Genomic DNA, 17012 nt, shown 5'->3' on the forward strand with positions numbered 1-17012 from the left:
TATATATATATATTTCAACATATGAAGGCATTTGTCACTGCACTGCAGCATCTTTATAAATGCTCCATCTAATTCCTCACCTCATCCGTCTCCCTTTTTCCTTCCTGGCAGTTTATGTCAGGAATCAGCAGTGGCAATGGTGTGCAGTTGACAGTGCTGCTGAAAATGTCTTCCACCAGGGACAGGTGGCACATTGCCAGAATTCCCAGTTGGCCACAGGGCCTGCTTGGTATTTACATCATGCTTTTCCTTACCCTTATGCCTTTAGGCTGCCAGGAGGCTGGCTGGGCTACTTTCCTCCTCCTGGGAGCCATTACCTAGATAAATGTGATGTGCTGCCTACAGAAATAAAATGTGCGTACAAAAGCAAATGTGTTGTAAATTTTGACCTCCTTTTTCTAAAGAAAAAGAAGGATTTCATTTCTGCATGAGCCTCTGCACACAGTGACACCTTTCAAAGTGATCCCAAATAGCTATGCAAACGTGGCATACATTTTTTATCTCGCTCTTCAGATCCACTGATGTTCTGTCACGCAGTTCATTCACACCAGGCATTTCAGGATGCACAAGTAGTTCCCGCAAGCAAAGCTTAGACAGAACAAGCTTACATAATTTGTAAATAAAAGGCTGCCTTGAAAATTGGACCTTTTTCTTTTTATGTGGTCTTGCCTCCAATATACTTACCATCTTTTAAGTAATTACTTTTTTTGTAAAGTAGCAGTTTTAACATCTATGCTATGCTTTCAGATGCTTGAAGTGAAAAACTGTTTCTAGGAAGAGAATTTGCCTACTCTTTACTGCTTTATGAGCAGCATTCAACTAAGTATGCTTTTGCTATTGCATTATTTACATTTTTTAATCTACAGTGTTTCATGTTTACTGGATCAGCAAATAATCAAGGTCTTTAGATTTTTCTGGAATGTATTTTATTTCTCTCCCAAATAAATGCCTCTATTTAAATAGCTTTTACCCCTATATGCAAAATACAAATAAAATGGAAATAGTTTCTTCTGCTAATCCACATCTGCCTGAGTGTAATTACATGATATATGCTGGTTAAGCACAAAAATTTTGAATAGACAGCTTTTTAATTAGGCACATGCATTGGGTCACAGTAGAATTAAAATGAGTTCTTAAAAATTGATTGTATAAAAATGGCACCTGCTTACTCAACAGATCTGAGTCTTGGCTAAAGTTGCAGACAAGTGTCCATGTCACATCTTTGTGTTGGCCCCTGAAGCAAAGTTCAGAGCCAGTGTGCGCAGTCCTTCTGATGATGGGAACAGATTTTAGCCCGAGTTAATCACTCCTACAATGCTGTTTTGTACATTACTGACTCAAATGTGACAAACAGATGATTTATATCTCTTTCTCAGGTTTCAGTAAGAGGAAGATCTAGGGCTGTCTTATGCCAGTTTGAGGCCTGAATGCCTAGGAATACATGTTGGCTTGACCTTTTGTCTGACTTAAATAAATTTAAATAATAATAATTAATGATTGATCAAATAAATTATAATTTTTATTACCCTGATTTTTTCCCCTGAACCTCAGTTCCCAGAGTTCACTGAGTGAAACCAGGATCTGTGGTAAATGGTTACCTGTCAGCTTTGCTGAGTTTGTCACACATGGGTAAAACTTTCTGTATGTGGTGAAGACTGAGAAATGGTTCTTCCATGCCAGTATGAGCAGTGATATTTTAATGGACTATTCAGTGTTCTTGCATACCAGAAAGTGGTCCTGAAACTATTTCTGAGTGCAGAGGCAGCTGACCATTATGTGTCCCAGCAGCTCTTTTGATTTCACTGTGGCTGCTGCAGTACCATCTATGAGAAATTTGGTTTAAAGCTGATAATAAAGTGGTCAGTTTTAAATTTAGCTCTTTCAATCAGTAGCTGCAGTTATTGTATGCATGTACTTCTCCCCAGGTTGCCTTCTTGATACATTGTAGCAGTTAATCTAATGTTCTCTTTAGAAGAAACAAGTAAGGATTTTCTTGGCAGGTATTTTAAGTATTTCAGTACTAATATGCAATAGTTATCTTACACTGCAATCCCCTTTAAGAAGTTGTTATAATTCCAAAATTTTTATTTAAAAATAAGGGTAATTTTGTATTAACAAAATTAAAGGCCCCCTCCCCTGTTTTTTTTAAGACAAATCAGGTTACCATGAACTACAGGACCCCAGGCTTTATCTTTGGTTTGTAAAAGTCAGGACATCAGATCTTAGCAGCTAGAGCCAAATAGATTTCACAAGGTTCTGTGGCAAGTCAGAGTACAAAAAATCAGAGAATTTATGTTTATGCAGAACTTTCTGAAACCTCTTACATCCAAAACATTGCTTCTAGCCATTTGTGATGGGAATTATTTATTCACACACTGAATTAACACCTACGGCAAGTGGAAAGAAGTTGAGTTTCAAAGTTGCAGGATGTAGTTTGTCTGCTACTGTTTAACTAAAGGATCCCTCACACACTAGATGTCTGTACTGCTACTTGTAATTGTATGTGTGAACGTAAAAATGGTTCATTTCTAACAAATCTTTGCTTCTTTCATGACCATCAATCACATGCCGTTGTTATTAAAATTACCCCCATGTTTCATATCTCAGTACTGGAAACGTGCTCTGAATTCATTATTAGCAGGCTCCAGTGCCAGCAATCTTGCAGCACTCTGCAGAAAGAGAAGACAAGGTCACTGCTGAGAAGTGACAGAAATATCTGGTAATGACAGTAGAGAGTGTGGGTGGTCAGGTGAAGGGAAAGCTTCAACGATGAAGTAATCATGTATTGCTAGCTCTGAAACTGATGCAAAGTATGCATATGCAGAGTTTAGATTATATGGGTGAGAAATGCAAGTGGGAATAAGCAATGATGGAGAAGTTAGCAGAGTTTATGTGGGCTATAAATGCAGCAAAAAATTATGCAGCCCAAGTCCTGCAGAGCTGGTGTGTCCTGTGCTGACTTGCCAGCTGAGTTTTAGCTCCATTGCTATTGGCTTGTGCTGGCTGCAGGGGGGTAGCAGAGCTGTCTCCACCCCAAATCACAGAGTTCTGTCATATTTTAAGCACATAAGAGCATGATCAAAAACCTATCAGAAAGAATGGAGACATTTCTACTAAATTTCGAACGAAGATCTAATCTGCACTTTTTTCTCTGCATTCAGACTTCAAAGTTTAGTGAATCCTAATTGATCATAAGAATGGCAGTCTAATAGGCATTTCAGTTCTCTGAAGTACAGCTAGAAACCTAAGTGCACAAGAAAATAATAAGTAGAAATAAGCAAAATGTTTGTATACAAATAGTGGGAACATAGGTAAGAAAATGGACAAACTTTACCTACTAATGCAAGATGTTTGCACAGAGAATCTAGGGGTAATAAAAACCTAGCAGAAATAATAACTAGCAGAAACAACAACTGAATAGTACAGGTTATTCAGAAGGGAGGTAAATAGTGCTGGTAACATTGCCTGAAACGATAGGATAATTTGTGATGAAACTATTTATGTCAATAAAACAGATTCTGTTTGGATCAAGCACTTCAAGCATGAAAAAGTTGGGGTTTTTTTTCAGAATTAATGCTTGTGGAAAATCCCCTGGGTGTCAGATTTCATTCTGCAACATTATTGTAGAGAGGAATGTAAAACAGAATCTGTCATTAAAAGATGTTGAAGCTCACAAATTTCTTCACCAGTTACTAATCCAACTAAAGATGACAGTATAGATCTGGTTTTTGCTTTGAAATATGTGGATAACAAAATGTAACCTCTAATCAAACATTCAGGCACTGAGTCAATTAACATTACATGACAAAATAAGTAATGGTCAGCAGACTTTAATAAGCAAAACAAGCTAGTTAAATAAATGAAATATTATGGGGCTTCATGGTTGTTTCTGTGAAGAAGAAATCAAATGCCATCAAGTGTAACATACTGTATTGTATCTGATAACAGGGAACTAGGTTCAGCCATCCAGGAAGTCCCCTCCAGACCCATGTTCCTAAATTTGTCAGTTAAGTGCAGGAGCTTTAACTAAAGCAGAGGTAACTTTAAGACAGTTTGACAAATTTGCTTGCTGTCAGTATTCTTTAACATTCTTCAACTCAATGCTGAATTTAGACATTGAAGAATCTGTTTTTGTGACAGTGTAAATGTTTGAGATGTAGGCCAGGGTATCTGTTGTCTACTGGGTGTCTATCAAACCTGCCAGTTCATCTAGAGAGTCTGATTCAGATGCCTTCTCCAGATCAGCCCTTCTGGGCTCCCTCATCCCTGAACAGTCTTGAGTAAGATAAGGTTGGTATGGTATGTGTACAGTTTGTACAGGCTAGTGAGGAAGATGAAATTGGAGAGCTATTCTCTGATAGAGAGGATGTTCACCCTAGAGAAGAAAAGGCTTGGGGGGATTTTACCAATCTATGTAAATACCTGTGCAAAGAAGATGGAGCCAAGCTCTTTCCAGTGGCAAGAAAAGAGGCAGTGGGCAAACACTCAAACAAAGGAAGTTTCCTTTGAACATCAGAAAACCCTTTCCTACTGGGAGGGTGACTGAGCACTGGCACAGGTTGCCCAGAGAAGATGTGGAGTCTACCTCCTTGGAGGTTTTCAAAAGCCACCTAGACATGATCCTGGGCAACTAGTTCTAAGGGCTACTGATTGAGCAGGGTTTGGAAAATATGACCTCTAGAGATCCCTGCCAACCTCAATCATTCTGTGAGCAAGCTCCAGTCATTTTAGTAAATTTAATTCTAAAAGTCAGGCAAAGTTTGATGCTTAATATAAATGTTCTGCATAACTCCAGAGATACCCACTCACTGTGAAACTGTGATTTCTGGAGGCAGACTATGGCTTGCTCAGAAAATCAGACAGGAATTATAAAGTGGATTGCTATTATGCTTGTCCATATGCACCCATTATTATTAGAAGTAGCAGAAGAGAACAGGCAGAAAAGATGCTACAGGGACCTTTAAGGGAGTTTTCCTAAAGAAGAGAGGTTTTGAACTTTGCATTAGCATTGCACTGGCTCTGTAATGTTCTTAACTTATCTCTCTCTTCCTACCAAATACTGGATACTTCTCTCTGTGTCAGCAATGAGGAACTCTCAGCCTGGAAAAATGAGTTAGGTTTGGAGAAAGTACAGCCGAGAGATTAATTCAAAGGATTTCTGAAATTAACCCCTTTTTTTTCCTCTGTCCTCTCTCATGATCTGAAACTCTTTCTCCCCAGTGCAACACCATTGCAGCTCCTTTCTTTGAGCTGAACTTAGTAACTCATATCCTTATGCTCATCACACTTCATTTGTGGCTGTTCATTCTCCGTGTGACAGTACAGCAGGTGGGTCCCAAACAGTCCCACTGTGACTTGCAGCTTCAGTGTGTGCCCAGGCGTGCTATTCATGTTATACCTCAGAAACAACAAAGAGCTTTAAAAATATTGATTCAGGAAATCCTGGAGGGTTTTCTGCTGTCCTGTGAGGGATAATGCAAGGTTGTTATTTGAAGAAGCTCTTACCCCAGATCTTCTGGTGCTCAGTTTTGCCTGTTTAGTGACTGGGGAAAGGGACTACTTGGCCTGTATGTTTCCTGACTGCACTCCTTTTGCAAAAGCTTTTCACTACAGACCTATATGATGTCAACTAGTTTATGTAATTTTCTGATATGCAGAAATCATATTGATTTACGTTTTATATCATAGCTAATCCTGTCCAAATACTTAAAGTGAAGGGCTGAAAACAGACAACGATTTACTTGCCCAACACAAAAATCGCATTTTTCCTTTTGCACCCTGCTAATGTATTGTAAGAGAGGATGAACAAACAGATTGGTCTCCTCCCACCACATAGCTGCATTGCCAGCACTCAGGAAAATAAAGACTGCATGGATTAAAAAGTCGCAAGGTTACTATTAAGGCATAGCTACTGAAACAGGAGCATGCACTGGAGAGCTCTCAGTTCAACAGAAGCAGTCCTGTTGTGAGCAATGTCAGCCTCACTGCTAACGTGGGAGCCAGGGATGAGAATGCAGGTAAGATCTTTCTATACTAGGGCATGAGCAAATCAAGATGAATTGCAGCCATTGCCACAGTAATTTGTACGGTGCATTTTTTCTTTTAAATCTTGACTTTTGAAAACTGCTTTATTTTCAGCTGCTTGAGACAAATGCATTGGAGTTCTTTCAGCACTGCCTATGAAGTGACATTACTGTTTGTGCTTGTTTTGAAATCTATTTATGCTGCACATTTAAGAAAGCATTTGCAGCTCCTAAGGTTTATGTGTGTATACAATCCTTTAAACAAACTTCCTTAGCATTTTTTCCCTAGGCACCCTCTGAAGAAATCTTCCTCTGAATCACAGTTTGTGCATATGCAATTAATTACTGTCAGGCTGTTACACAGACTGATCATGTGGGAATTGACCATTTCATTTTCACATAGAAACAGCCTTTGCCTTTTGCTGTCACTTAGAAACAGCCCTTGCATTGGCATCTTGATGACGCTCTTATCCTCAGTTTGCTTGATTAGATATTTTGATTGAAGTACTTGAAAGACATAATTTCATAAATACGCTTAAAGCAATTCCACCCAAACCACCTCATTCTCCCTAAATCATTCACATTTTATTGCTGAGTTTTCAAATACCTTTAAAAAGCTTTGTGTTGTTATGTGTCAGTTTTTGAACTGTGTACTTTGTAGACATCTCACAGTATCCTGGTGATTAATGGTTGGATAATAAAAAAATCTTCACTTAGAAAAATACTTTAACTTCTAGAGTTCTCTAACCAAATATCTTTTTTTTTTTTCTATAAATATGCAAACTGTTTTATGAAAGTGAAAACTGATAATGGGCCATCAAACTATTCTGAATATTGTTTGTACTGGTCACTCATATTTATTTTAATATGCACCTAAGAGTACATAAAAATTATTTACGGCTATAAATATATAGACCTATTTTAACACCAAGAAGAATCTTGAACTTATTTCTGAGCCTTTCAGTAACAGTAGATGGTTGGTGCATGGGCAATATGGAGACCCATAAATAGCCTGATGACTTAAAGTATTCTGCTTCCATATGCTCAGACTGGTAGCTCTGCTACACATGAGACAAGATTTAGAGGTAAAGGCAGTATCTTTGGTTTTATTTGACCAGCTGGTTAGGTAAAAATATTAAACTGATTTTTGTATATTTGCCTAGATTTTTCTAATAAAAAACTATTGAACCTACCTAAAAAAAATGTTGTGTCATTGTCCTTGAGCCTTTTTGCTACAACATGATGCCATGAAACATCTTTATGTTATGCCAGATAGATAGGAAATGACAGTAGTAGTTCTGAATGGCTGGTGGCAAGTAACCACACTTAACAGAAAAGTGTCAATATCATGATCAATGCAGAAAGTGTTTCCTTATGCGTGTGCATACACAGTCTTGCATTGCTATTCATTGATTCTTAAGTCCTGGAGTACTTACTTGGTATACTTACAATGGTATATCTTGACCACACACTCTCCAAATAATCTTTCATTGTACATTATAAGAAAAGTAATCTATGGAGACTACACTGAAAGGAGTTGGAAAAATAGGGAGGAAATATTAAGAGAAGGTGAATGTCTGGATACATCTAAATTTTCCATCTGTGAGCTTACACAGAAAATAACTGGTATTGTCATTGTGTCTTTGTATTACATTTGCTGCCAGACAAACTTTACTTTTTTGTCTCTCCTATTTGAGTCAGACAAACTTTACTTTTTTGTCTCTCCTATTTGAGTCAGTATGTTGATTGAATTTATCATATTTTTTTTAGTAGACTTCTATCTCATTTGAAAAAAAATGCACTGCATATACAGCAATTGAAGTTGTCTCATGTTGTCACTGTTTGTTCTTCTCGTTCTAGGTGATGTGATTGTCTATATTAATGAAGTTTGTGTCCTTGGACATACTCACGCAGATGTAGTCAAACTCTTCCAGTCTGTTCCTATTGGTCAGAGTGTCAACTTGGTGCTATGTCGTGGATACCCTTTGCCCTTTGATCCTGAAGATCCTGCCAACAGCATGGTGCCACCCCTTGCAGTAATGGAGAGGCCTCCGGTAGTGGTAAATGGAAGACATAACTATGAAACTTATTTGGAATACATTTCTAGGACTTCTCAGTCTGTTCCAGACGTAACAGATCGACCACCACACTCCTTGCACTCCATTCCAGCAGATAGTCAGCTTGATAGCACATTCCCACCACCTGCCCATGATGATAATGTATCAATGGCTTCTTCTGGGGCCACCCAAGCTGAACTCATGACCTTAACCATTGTGAAAGGGGCCCAGGGCTTTGGCTTCACTATAGCAGACAGTCCTACAGGACAGAGGGTGAAGCAAATTCTAGACATTCAGGGATGTCCTGGTTTGTGTGAAGGTGACCTCATTGTTGAGATCAACCAGCAGAATGTACAGAACCTGAGCCATGCAGAAGTAGTGGATATACTTAAAGAATGTCCTGTTGGAAGTGAAACTTCTTTGATTATCCATAGAGGAGGTAAGTTTGGAAAGTCTGTACAATTACAAAAATGTGTGTAAAAGGTTCTAAACCATAAGACATACATATACTCACTAGATCCTTGTTTGCTAGATTGGAAATTAATTTCCGTGTTGTGGGAGGTAACACCATTGGTTCTGGAAAAGTGTGTCTGCAATTGAGTATCCTTGGCAAAATCTTACAGCTTGTTGTACATTCCTTTATGTGTTTTGAGTGTCAATGGTCCCATCTCTGTATAAAGAGTAAAACTAGGGCAGTTCCAGACCTTTCAACTCATAATAGTTTGTGTGGTGTCTGCAGCAAACTCATGTAGTCCCAAAGCAGTGCTGCAAGTTTTAGATATAATTGTATATATTGACTCATTAATGTAGATCAAAATCAGAGCAATCTATTTGCCCTTTACAAGTTACTGGTTTTCCTAAGCCATTTTTCCTCCTTTTCATTCATTGTGAAAACAGTTGTTGGGGTTATTTTCTTTCCTGATAACAGAGATCCATGTTATATATTTCTCTGATTTTTAAAAAAAAAATAGCTTCTAGCAACTTGGTTTTCCTCACCAGCCCAACACAGTAAGTTGGAATGTTCACCATTGGAAGGGGAGGGTCAAGACTTATCTGTAAAGAAGCAATAAGAACAGAAAAAGTGTTAAAAACTTGACAGTGATAAGTTATTTTGTAGCTTTTATTACTTTAGCCAAAAAAAATTTCTTTGGTGGTTTGAGGTGGGCATCCATCATAATTTATTATTACCTGAAGTAAATAATGATTGGATTTTTAAAATTAAAGCTCTTTGTTTCTCTAAAGGCATTCATATGTCACTTAATGTACATTACTCTGTGCATCATAAGAAAAAAAAAGACAGGATTCTATGCAAAAAGATGCAAAAATACTAACTACTTTCCTTCTGAAGAGTAGAAATTGAGAAGTGAAGCTTTAGTGTTTTCATATGCCAAATGTTTATCCTTACAATACCTAAAAATCCTTAGAATAAGGAATGTGGTAACATTATCTCAAATTGCAGAAGTAACAAACATGATCTATAGTGATCTATAGTCACATAGTCAATAAAGTATTTTTCATGTATATATATAAAAGAATGCTTTACAAGAGACAGAATCTGACATTTCTTCGGAATGAAACCAAATTAGGATGATAATTAAACTGGTATTACTGTAGTATACGAACTTGGAGAAAGTTAATGGTTGCAGAGAAGCTATATTCATTGGTATTAAATCTGGTTCTCCTTAGTGTCCATTAAGAATCTTGAGCAGTGGAGTAAGCAACATTTTTTTTTTATCAAGAAGCTGACAAATTAGGGAGAATTTCATAGCCAAAAAAGAGCATAAAGAGGATTAGAAGGGTTAGTGTAACCCCAAAAGGTGGAATTTTATTTTGAAAAAGGCAAGATAATCACTCTCTAGAGGAAAACAATTTATAACACCAGTCTTCAGAGAGAAGTGGAGTGTGAAATCCAGTACACTGAACAAGCCTGAGTAATAATAGACATCGAAACAGGTATTTCAGCAATCAGTGCAGGACCAGTAGCGAAAAAAACCTGAAGCAACAACATACACAAGCCCTTGAGGATAATTGCTCTCTCTGAAGAGAATTTCTTCTTAGAGCATTGATTCATGATCAAAACATGATAGTTTAACACTGATCAACATGATAGTTTAACAAGTTCTGGTACATTAACTGAGCTGTGGTTATTTCCTACACATCACTGTGGCAGGTAGGAGATACTACACTGAGCTCAACGCTCAATAAAAGCAGTGTAAATTTACACCCTCTGCTCTTGTCTGAGGCCAAACACTGAGGTACAGGTCGTTCCCCTGGCTCAGCTGACACAACATACTAGGTCCAAATGCAGTAACATTTAACCCTCTGTTGCTGGGGCAGGAGGTGGTTGGTTGCTTTAGAGAATGTAAGGAAGAGAAAGAGAGCATGTTTTGTTCATGGTAGAACAATGACCAAGACTAAAGCAAATATTTAGAAGTACTACAGTGTCATTAAACTTAATGGGATGGTACAGAAGAAATGCAAGTTGACTATCATAAATTTTTGTGCATCAGAAATAATGATACCTTAACTCAAGGCTGCAAAACTATGAATTTTTTTTTAAAAAAGGCTCTCTGGTTTGAGTGATTCAAAAGAACTGGAAAAATAGTGTATGAATCAGACCTACTCTACCTAAGAGATGGCTAAATCACAGCTTAACACAAATATGAGAACTGTTTTAAGATGACAACCAGGATTTTTTTCATATTTTATTTTTTATTCATATATTTTTATTCATATATTCATATTTTTATTCATATATTCTTAGGAAAAGGGAATCTATGTGACTAAATATACACTTATAATGCAGGTTATTATGTCTATGTTAGTCTTCATGTCTCCTTTTATAGTCCCTGGGCAGAAATACATTTTTCTATGATGTAATTCATGTAATTCCACTGTATATGTCTCAAGTAAGTCAGGTATATCTAGGTATACCTTAGAACTATATTTGCTGCTTGACTGATTATAAAGGGAGTAGAGGATGACTGATTCAGGTGCATGTGTTGATCCAACATGTTATAAATAATAAACAGGTGATAAGATTTGGTCATGTGAGACAATCTGAATACACAACCAAATATTTAGAGAAACCTACTTTGACTCTAAAATATTTAGTCAATGACACCAGTAAAGCAAGGCATAATTTCTCATTACTCATGGATCAATTTTTATTTTATTATCTCCGATTTGTAAGGACACTTGAATTATGCCATCCTTTTCCATCATTACCCTATGCATCCTGTCTTTAATGTCTCATTTTTAAGATTAAGACCAAAGGGCTGTTCCTGCCTGTGGAGGAAGGCTGTGTTTTGCATAAGGTTGTGTGTTGCCTTGTAATGTATTCTGTCTCTGATAAGAATATGGCCTGACTGCCCACCTAACTGTGGCAAATCCATTTCTGTAAGTGACTTAATTTCTCTCTCATCCAGCAATCTTATCTACATTGCAGACAAGTAACAGATCAACACTGACTGATTTATTCTCTACTATAGGAAAAGGTATCTCATACTGGAAAAAAATACTCCCTCAGATGCACATAGTATGCATGCTACAACATTTTAAAAACATTTTTGTTCAGGCTTAGAAGGCCAACGGCCAGAGTATGCAGGAGAAGGAAAGGTCTGGATGTTTCAAAAGGGTGGAGGGAATAGCAGTACTCAAATTTAGAGGCCACTAAGACCTCTCTAACTATCACCAAATAGAGACTTGTCATGGGGTACAATCCAGTTGGAGGAAGTCCAACAACTCGTAGTCTACTTGTTTTAAGATTCCGAAAGCAGAAGTAGCTGCAGTAGTATCTGCATGTTAAAAAAAAAATAATAACAGAAACAATATAACTTGTCTATCAAAGAAAATACAAAGCATCTCTCTAGCAGTGGCTAGGCATCTTATTGTCTTTCTTTTGTTTATTGGACAAGTTCTTTGCTAAGTAGATGCACCATAATAGTTCAGTTTCTTTACATCTGTTTTTGCTGAACAGCTGTATTGTTTCCATTGATTACTATAAGCTGACAGATATGTTTGTACTGAGAAAAACCCCTAAAATTATTGGAAAAGGTAGTGGAAAATTGTTACCTAAAAAAATAAAAGGAAAAAATTAATATGAAAAAAAAAAAAAGAAAATAACACCCAAAGAGATTTACTCCTTTCCAGTTTTGGTTCAGGCTTTATGCTTTATCCTCAGCTTCTGCAGTAGATTTTATTGAGTGTAGGCTGCTTAAATAGTGTGGAAGAGCCCTCAAAAATCAGTCTTTCTGACTGTAGATAGAGCATAAATTGTGAATTAGTCCACTACTACTGAAAACCAGCACTTAGTGGTTGAAGTGGTATGTAACAAAATTATGTAGAGCAAAATATTCAATAATGAGGACTTCAAAATCTTGGTTTGGCATGTTCTACTAAATGAGCTATCCAAGTATTTGACATACGCCATCTCTTTTGGAAAATACCTTTGAAATATATGAACCTATAGACAGCAGCCCAGCTCCAGAAGTGTTCCTGTCTAAAAAAGAACTGACAGATTCCAAAGTAAACCCATCAAGACTATGTCTGAAATACTGTTGTAAAGGAAACCTGCAGACAACCCAGGACTGAGTCATGAAGTTATGGCAACTCATAACAGGTGTTGAGAGTCAAACATTAAATGCAAAAAGTGGGAGACTGACAAAATTCCTACATCAGATGGCTATTTTGTAATCATTGAATCAGAGAATGGTAGAATCCAAATTGGCTCTGAGAAACTGAGGCTGTTGGTACGAAATTGAGCCAGAGAACTGGCACACTGTCCACACTGTTTAATTGTTAGCCCAGTCCTGGTGTGGGACTGGACTGTCAGCAGCCGGTGTCACTGTGACACAGCATGGGAAATAGTGAGGGCCACACACAATGCACAAACAGACAAGAGGAGGAGGGAGAATTTAACTGTATAGTTGTAAATTGTGTGAATAAAAGGAAGGTAGATTATCTTTCTCAGATATTATATAAATCTCAGTAGAAGTGTGTAACTCCTTAAAATCACTAACAGGTACCAGTACATCGCACAGCATCAGCAATTTCAAAAAGAGGCAGAAATTTCATCAAAAAAATCTCTGAATATTCTAGTGAAAAAAACTAACCCCTCAAAATAAGCAGACTTCAGTGGAAGAAACCCTCCATTCTCAGTACCCTTTCCATGGACTTATTTCAAATTTTCCAGCTTTGCCTTTCTACCATAGAGATGAGATGGTTTTTAAAATTTTTTTTCCAGGATTGCTATGTGTTTCAATTCCTCTGGTCAGGAGAGCTTTTGGTTCTTTATCTCCAGGTTGTTGTCTCTTTGGAAAGCTTCACAAGATAAAGCTGAGGCAGCACTCTCACCCTGCTGGCACTAGGCTGGCACAGGAAATTCTAGTCTCTTGGTTCCATGAGCTGAGACCACCACTGAGGTCTCTGTAGCTTTTACTCTGATTCTGCAGTTCTTCATTCAAAATATTACCAGCGTACCTGTTGCAAACTGGAGACCCTGTATCTCATGGCTTGCTCATCCCCTGTTCAGGACTTTCTAGTCAAAAGTCCTGAGGGTTTAAAGAAATTAAACTCTTGGAAGTATGTTGTAGGCTTTTGATTTGGGACTTAGGAAGGTTTTCCATCATCCTGCTGTCTCTACTGTTTTACATCCCTGAGTCATTGGCAAATTTTTCCTTTCCAGTCACTTCCTAAAGGAACCCAAATGTAGTTAAATTGCTTCGTATGGATACTGTAAATTAACAGCAGTCAGTTCATACTTGCCTTGTTCATGAAGTTATGCTTCTTTTGTTGTTTCTGAGAGGAGATTTTGGGACATACAAAGTCTCATATCTCTCCTGCTTCCCGATATACTTTCTCCTCTCCAGATGTTCACTTCAACTGTACATTTGCTCCTGATCCATTTTCTCCTATTTCCTGAAAGTAGTCCAATGTTGAAAGGAATATTTGGCAATATCTGCATTTTTAGCCCTCCTGTATTATTTAATGGCACATATATCTCTTGTTTGCGAGCTTAAGAGACATTTGATCACACAAAGGGAATGTGCATTTGAATCTAATAGTGAACCACTGCCCCATTTGAAGTGAACCATATGATCCATGGATACCTAGAAGTTAGAGACACAAATGCCTTCTGTCAAACATGCTGCTGACATCATCCTCTTACAATTTTCTCTTTCCAATTTACCACACCATTTTGCCTTGCCATCCCTCTAAGCACTCTGTTTTTCCTGGATCCATCTGCTTTAAAAATGATGGAAAACAAAGGTTCATAGCTGACCTTTTTCCTTTCCATCTCAAAATTATGCGCTTTTTTTATGACATCATAAATTCAACAGTTTCCTCAGCATGATTTCTCTGTAAACATATTCTTCTCATGCTGGCTTTTGAGTTGTTTCCTTTTTTTGTGTGCTCATTTTTGTTGCTATTTCTAGCTAGTAAGGCCAAAAGCATTTAATGATCAAAAATATTGTGAGTCATTGTCCACTTCACTGACTTTTCTGTTAGATGTTATGTTGCCCTCTTCCCCACCCCCAGACATGGACACTTGTCCCTTCCTACCTTCCCTACACAGAAATCGTATTTTGTGCAAAATAGTTTCCTAACAGCCTTGTGAGAAGGGCAGTTCTCTTTCCTTTGTTAATTCCAGAAATAAAATCTCTGAAAGATTTTTAGAAAATACTGTTAACATTCAAAAAAAGTTGCTGTTACATTAACAAAAAATCCTGAAGCACTGCTTTCCTGACTCATTTTTACAAGGAATGTCTCACCTTGCAGAGTATCGTATTTTTAGCCATGAGATACGTACTCTCCTAGTAACCTTCCAATTATTTACATCATTTTTGCCCTACACATTGAGACTGTTTTATACTTTGGGTTAACTTGTGATATTTTTAAGCATCTTGTGGCAATTATCTGGCATAAAATCTATTTCAATAACTATTACATATGTTATAGCAGGTAAACTAAAAATTAAGTTACATATATAGCCTTGTTTGTGAAGGGATTCAATCTAAACTGTTTTAGTGAGAGAAATTGTAACCTTTCAGTAACGCAGAGAATGACAAATTTGAACAGGAGGAGTTAGGGCAGGAGACCAGTTATCCTAAAATTTGCACTAATGAAACTTTCATATCTTTTCTTGTATAGCTCTGATTAGCAGTGAAACAGTGTGCAATTGCTTCCATATTTCTGAATAAAAGACAAAGAAACCATGGACCTCCTTAATGAATATGGATTCCTGAAAAAATAGACATCAATAACAGTTAGTAGCTGTTACACTGTATTACTGGAAGTAGTATTAATTGCATTGTGTTTCAAAGTGGTAGTGCTATGGTTTTACTGCCTCTTCCTTATTAATGTTTGTGCACTGTGTGGTACATTTGTGGATAATTTTGCAAAGCATTAGATAAACCCTTTTTACATATATTACACAGAAGGTTTTTAATGACTATTGAAAAGCATTTTGTTTCAAAAGTGCTTTTATCACTGGTGAAACTGTTTTCTGATGTAGGCTTATATGGTCTGTGTGAAATTCAAACAGTGCTTCTAGTAAAACTTGAGGACACTTCTCCTAGAGATGTGTGTGCCTAACTCTTGCTGACATTAGGAGGAGTTAGTCTGCACGCTGGAGAAATAGGTCCCTGCAGAAAACCTTTTAGCAAGAAGAAACACAAGTGTATAGACACATATTGTCATCATTGCATGCCATAAGGAGGTAGCTACCATTTACTACTCCAGTGGCAATTCTGCCATTACATTCTTATACCCAGGAGGCTACAAACAGTGAGCAGTCAGACATTATAGTTACTATAGGACTACAAAGAGACTTACTGTGCACGTAGGATTTGTGCAGAGCTGCAGGAACTCTGCCTTCAGGACAGGCTTGTCTCTCTTGAGGAGTACAGGGCACATTATTGTCTGATAGCCACAGCCCACATCACTGCTAGAACCCAAGAGTTCCATTGGCAGTACTGCAGACTGGTTTCAGTCTTACTAATATTAGTGAATGAATTCATGCAAATTGAAGAATAGTTTGTTTGAGAAAACAGACTATTTTGCTTGTCTGGCTTGGAATCTGGCCAGGCCAGAGAAATTTCTCCTCTGTACTTGCAAGCCGTATTATGAGAAAACTTAATGGTATTATCTTGGACCGTACATCTCAGTGAAAGATGACATCTTTTGAAGCCAAATACTTCCCAAGCATGGTATGTGGGAGAACCTACTGCAATACTGAGAGATGAAGAAATGGGTTTTTTTCCCAGTAACCCATAGTCTAGTTTCTGAGTGAATCTCACCTTCCTCAGAGGAGATTTGGGAGATCTCAGCCTAAGGATGGAGAACTACAGAGCTGGACTCTAAAAAAGTACCTTACAACCTGTGCTTGTGTACTGAGGCATGTCTAAAGTTTAGTCTAAATGTGTTGAACAATGTTTTTGTTGGTTCAGTATAATGTAATGTCCTATTAAACAGCATTTGTTGGGCTTCCAAATCTGTTGTCAAAGTACATTGTGTAGACGTTGTGATGTGGTGATTTGTAAAATAGTGCAATATTTTATAGTAATAAAGTAAGCTAATACACTATGAAACAAATGACTACATTATCTATTGTGCTACAGACTTGAGACACAGCACTGGGGAGATGGGAAGGTGTGCTTTTCAGGCACTTCCTAAGCCACAAAACTCTCATTGCCCTTATGGTTTGCATATTCAGTAAAAATACAGAAACTAAATTAGTTTTCTAAATGAGGTATTAATCCCTGTACAATTCTTTGAGCAATTTTCATTTGCATTCTTAGAAGGAGGGCTTTAACAATGGCTATGCTTGCCCTCTATGATTCATGCTCAATGGGTTTTTTTTTTTAATTTTTTTATAAACCAAGATTATAACATTTATTAAATACAACACTGTCCTTCTCAGGAAGCCTTT

At 37.4% G+C, this 17012-nt stretch overlaps 1 protein-coding gene and 1 long non-coding RNA gene across 11 annotated transcripts in view; one reads left to right on the forward strand and one right to left on the reverse strand.

Annotated features, from left to right (window-relative positions):
• Positions 1–254, reverse strand: part of LOC138121875 (uncharacterized) — a 37475-nt gene extending 37221 nt beyond the window's left edge. The window contains exon 1 of the long non-coding RNA XR_011156288.1: positions 81–254. This is a non-coding gene — a long non-coding RNA (uncharacterized lncRNA). The remainder of the gene's footprint in view (positions 1–80) is intronic.
• MAGI2 (membrane associated guanylate kinase, WW and PDZ domain containing 2) overlaps positions 1–17012 on the forward strand; it is a 725755-nt gene that overhangs the window by 595972 nt on the left and 112771 nt on the right. For all 10 annotated transcript variants that reach the window (XM_069035710.1, XM_069035728.1, XM_069035720.1 and 7 more), the window contains one exon: positions 7884–8519. In XM_069035710.1, coding sequence (XP_068891811.1) covers positions 7884–8519 — 636 coding nt within the window. The remainder of the gene's footprint in view (positions 1–7883; positions 8520–17012) is intronic.

Source organism: Aphelocoma coerulescens, chromosome 1A, assembly GCF_041296385.1.
Source record: "Aphelocoma coerulescens isolate FSJ_1873_10779 chromosome 1A, UR_Acoe_1.0, whole genome shotgun sequence".
In the NCBI taxonomy this organism is placed as follows: Eukaryota; Metazoa; Chordata; class Aves; order Passeriformes; family Corvidae; genus Aphelocoma; species Aphelocoma coerulescens.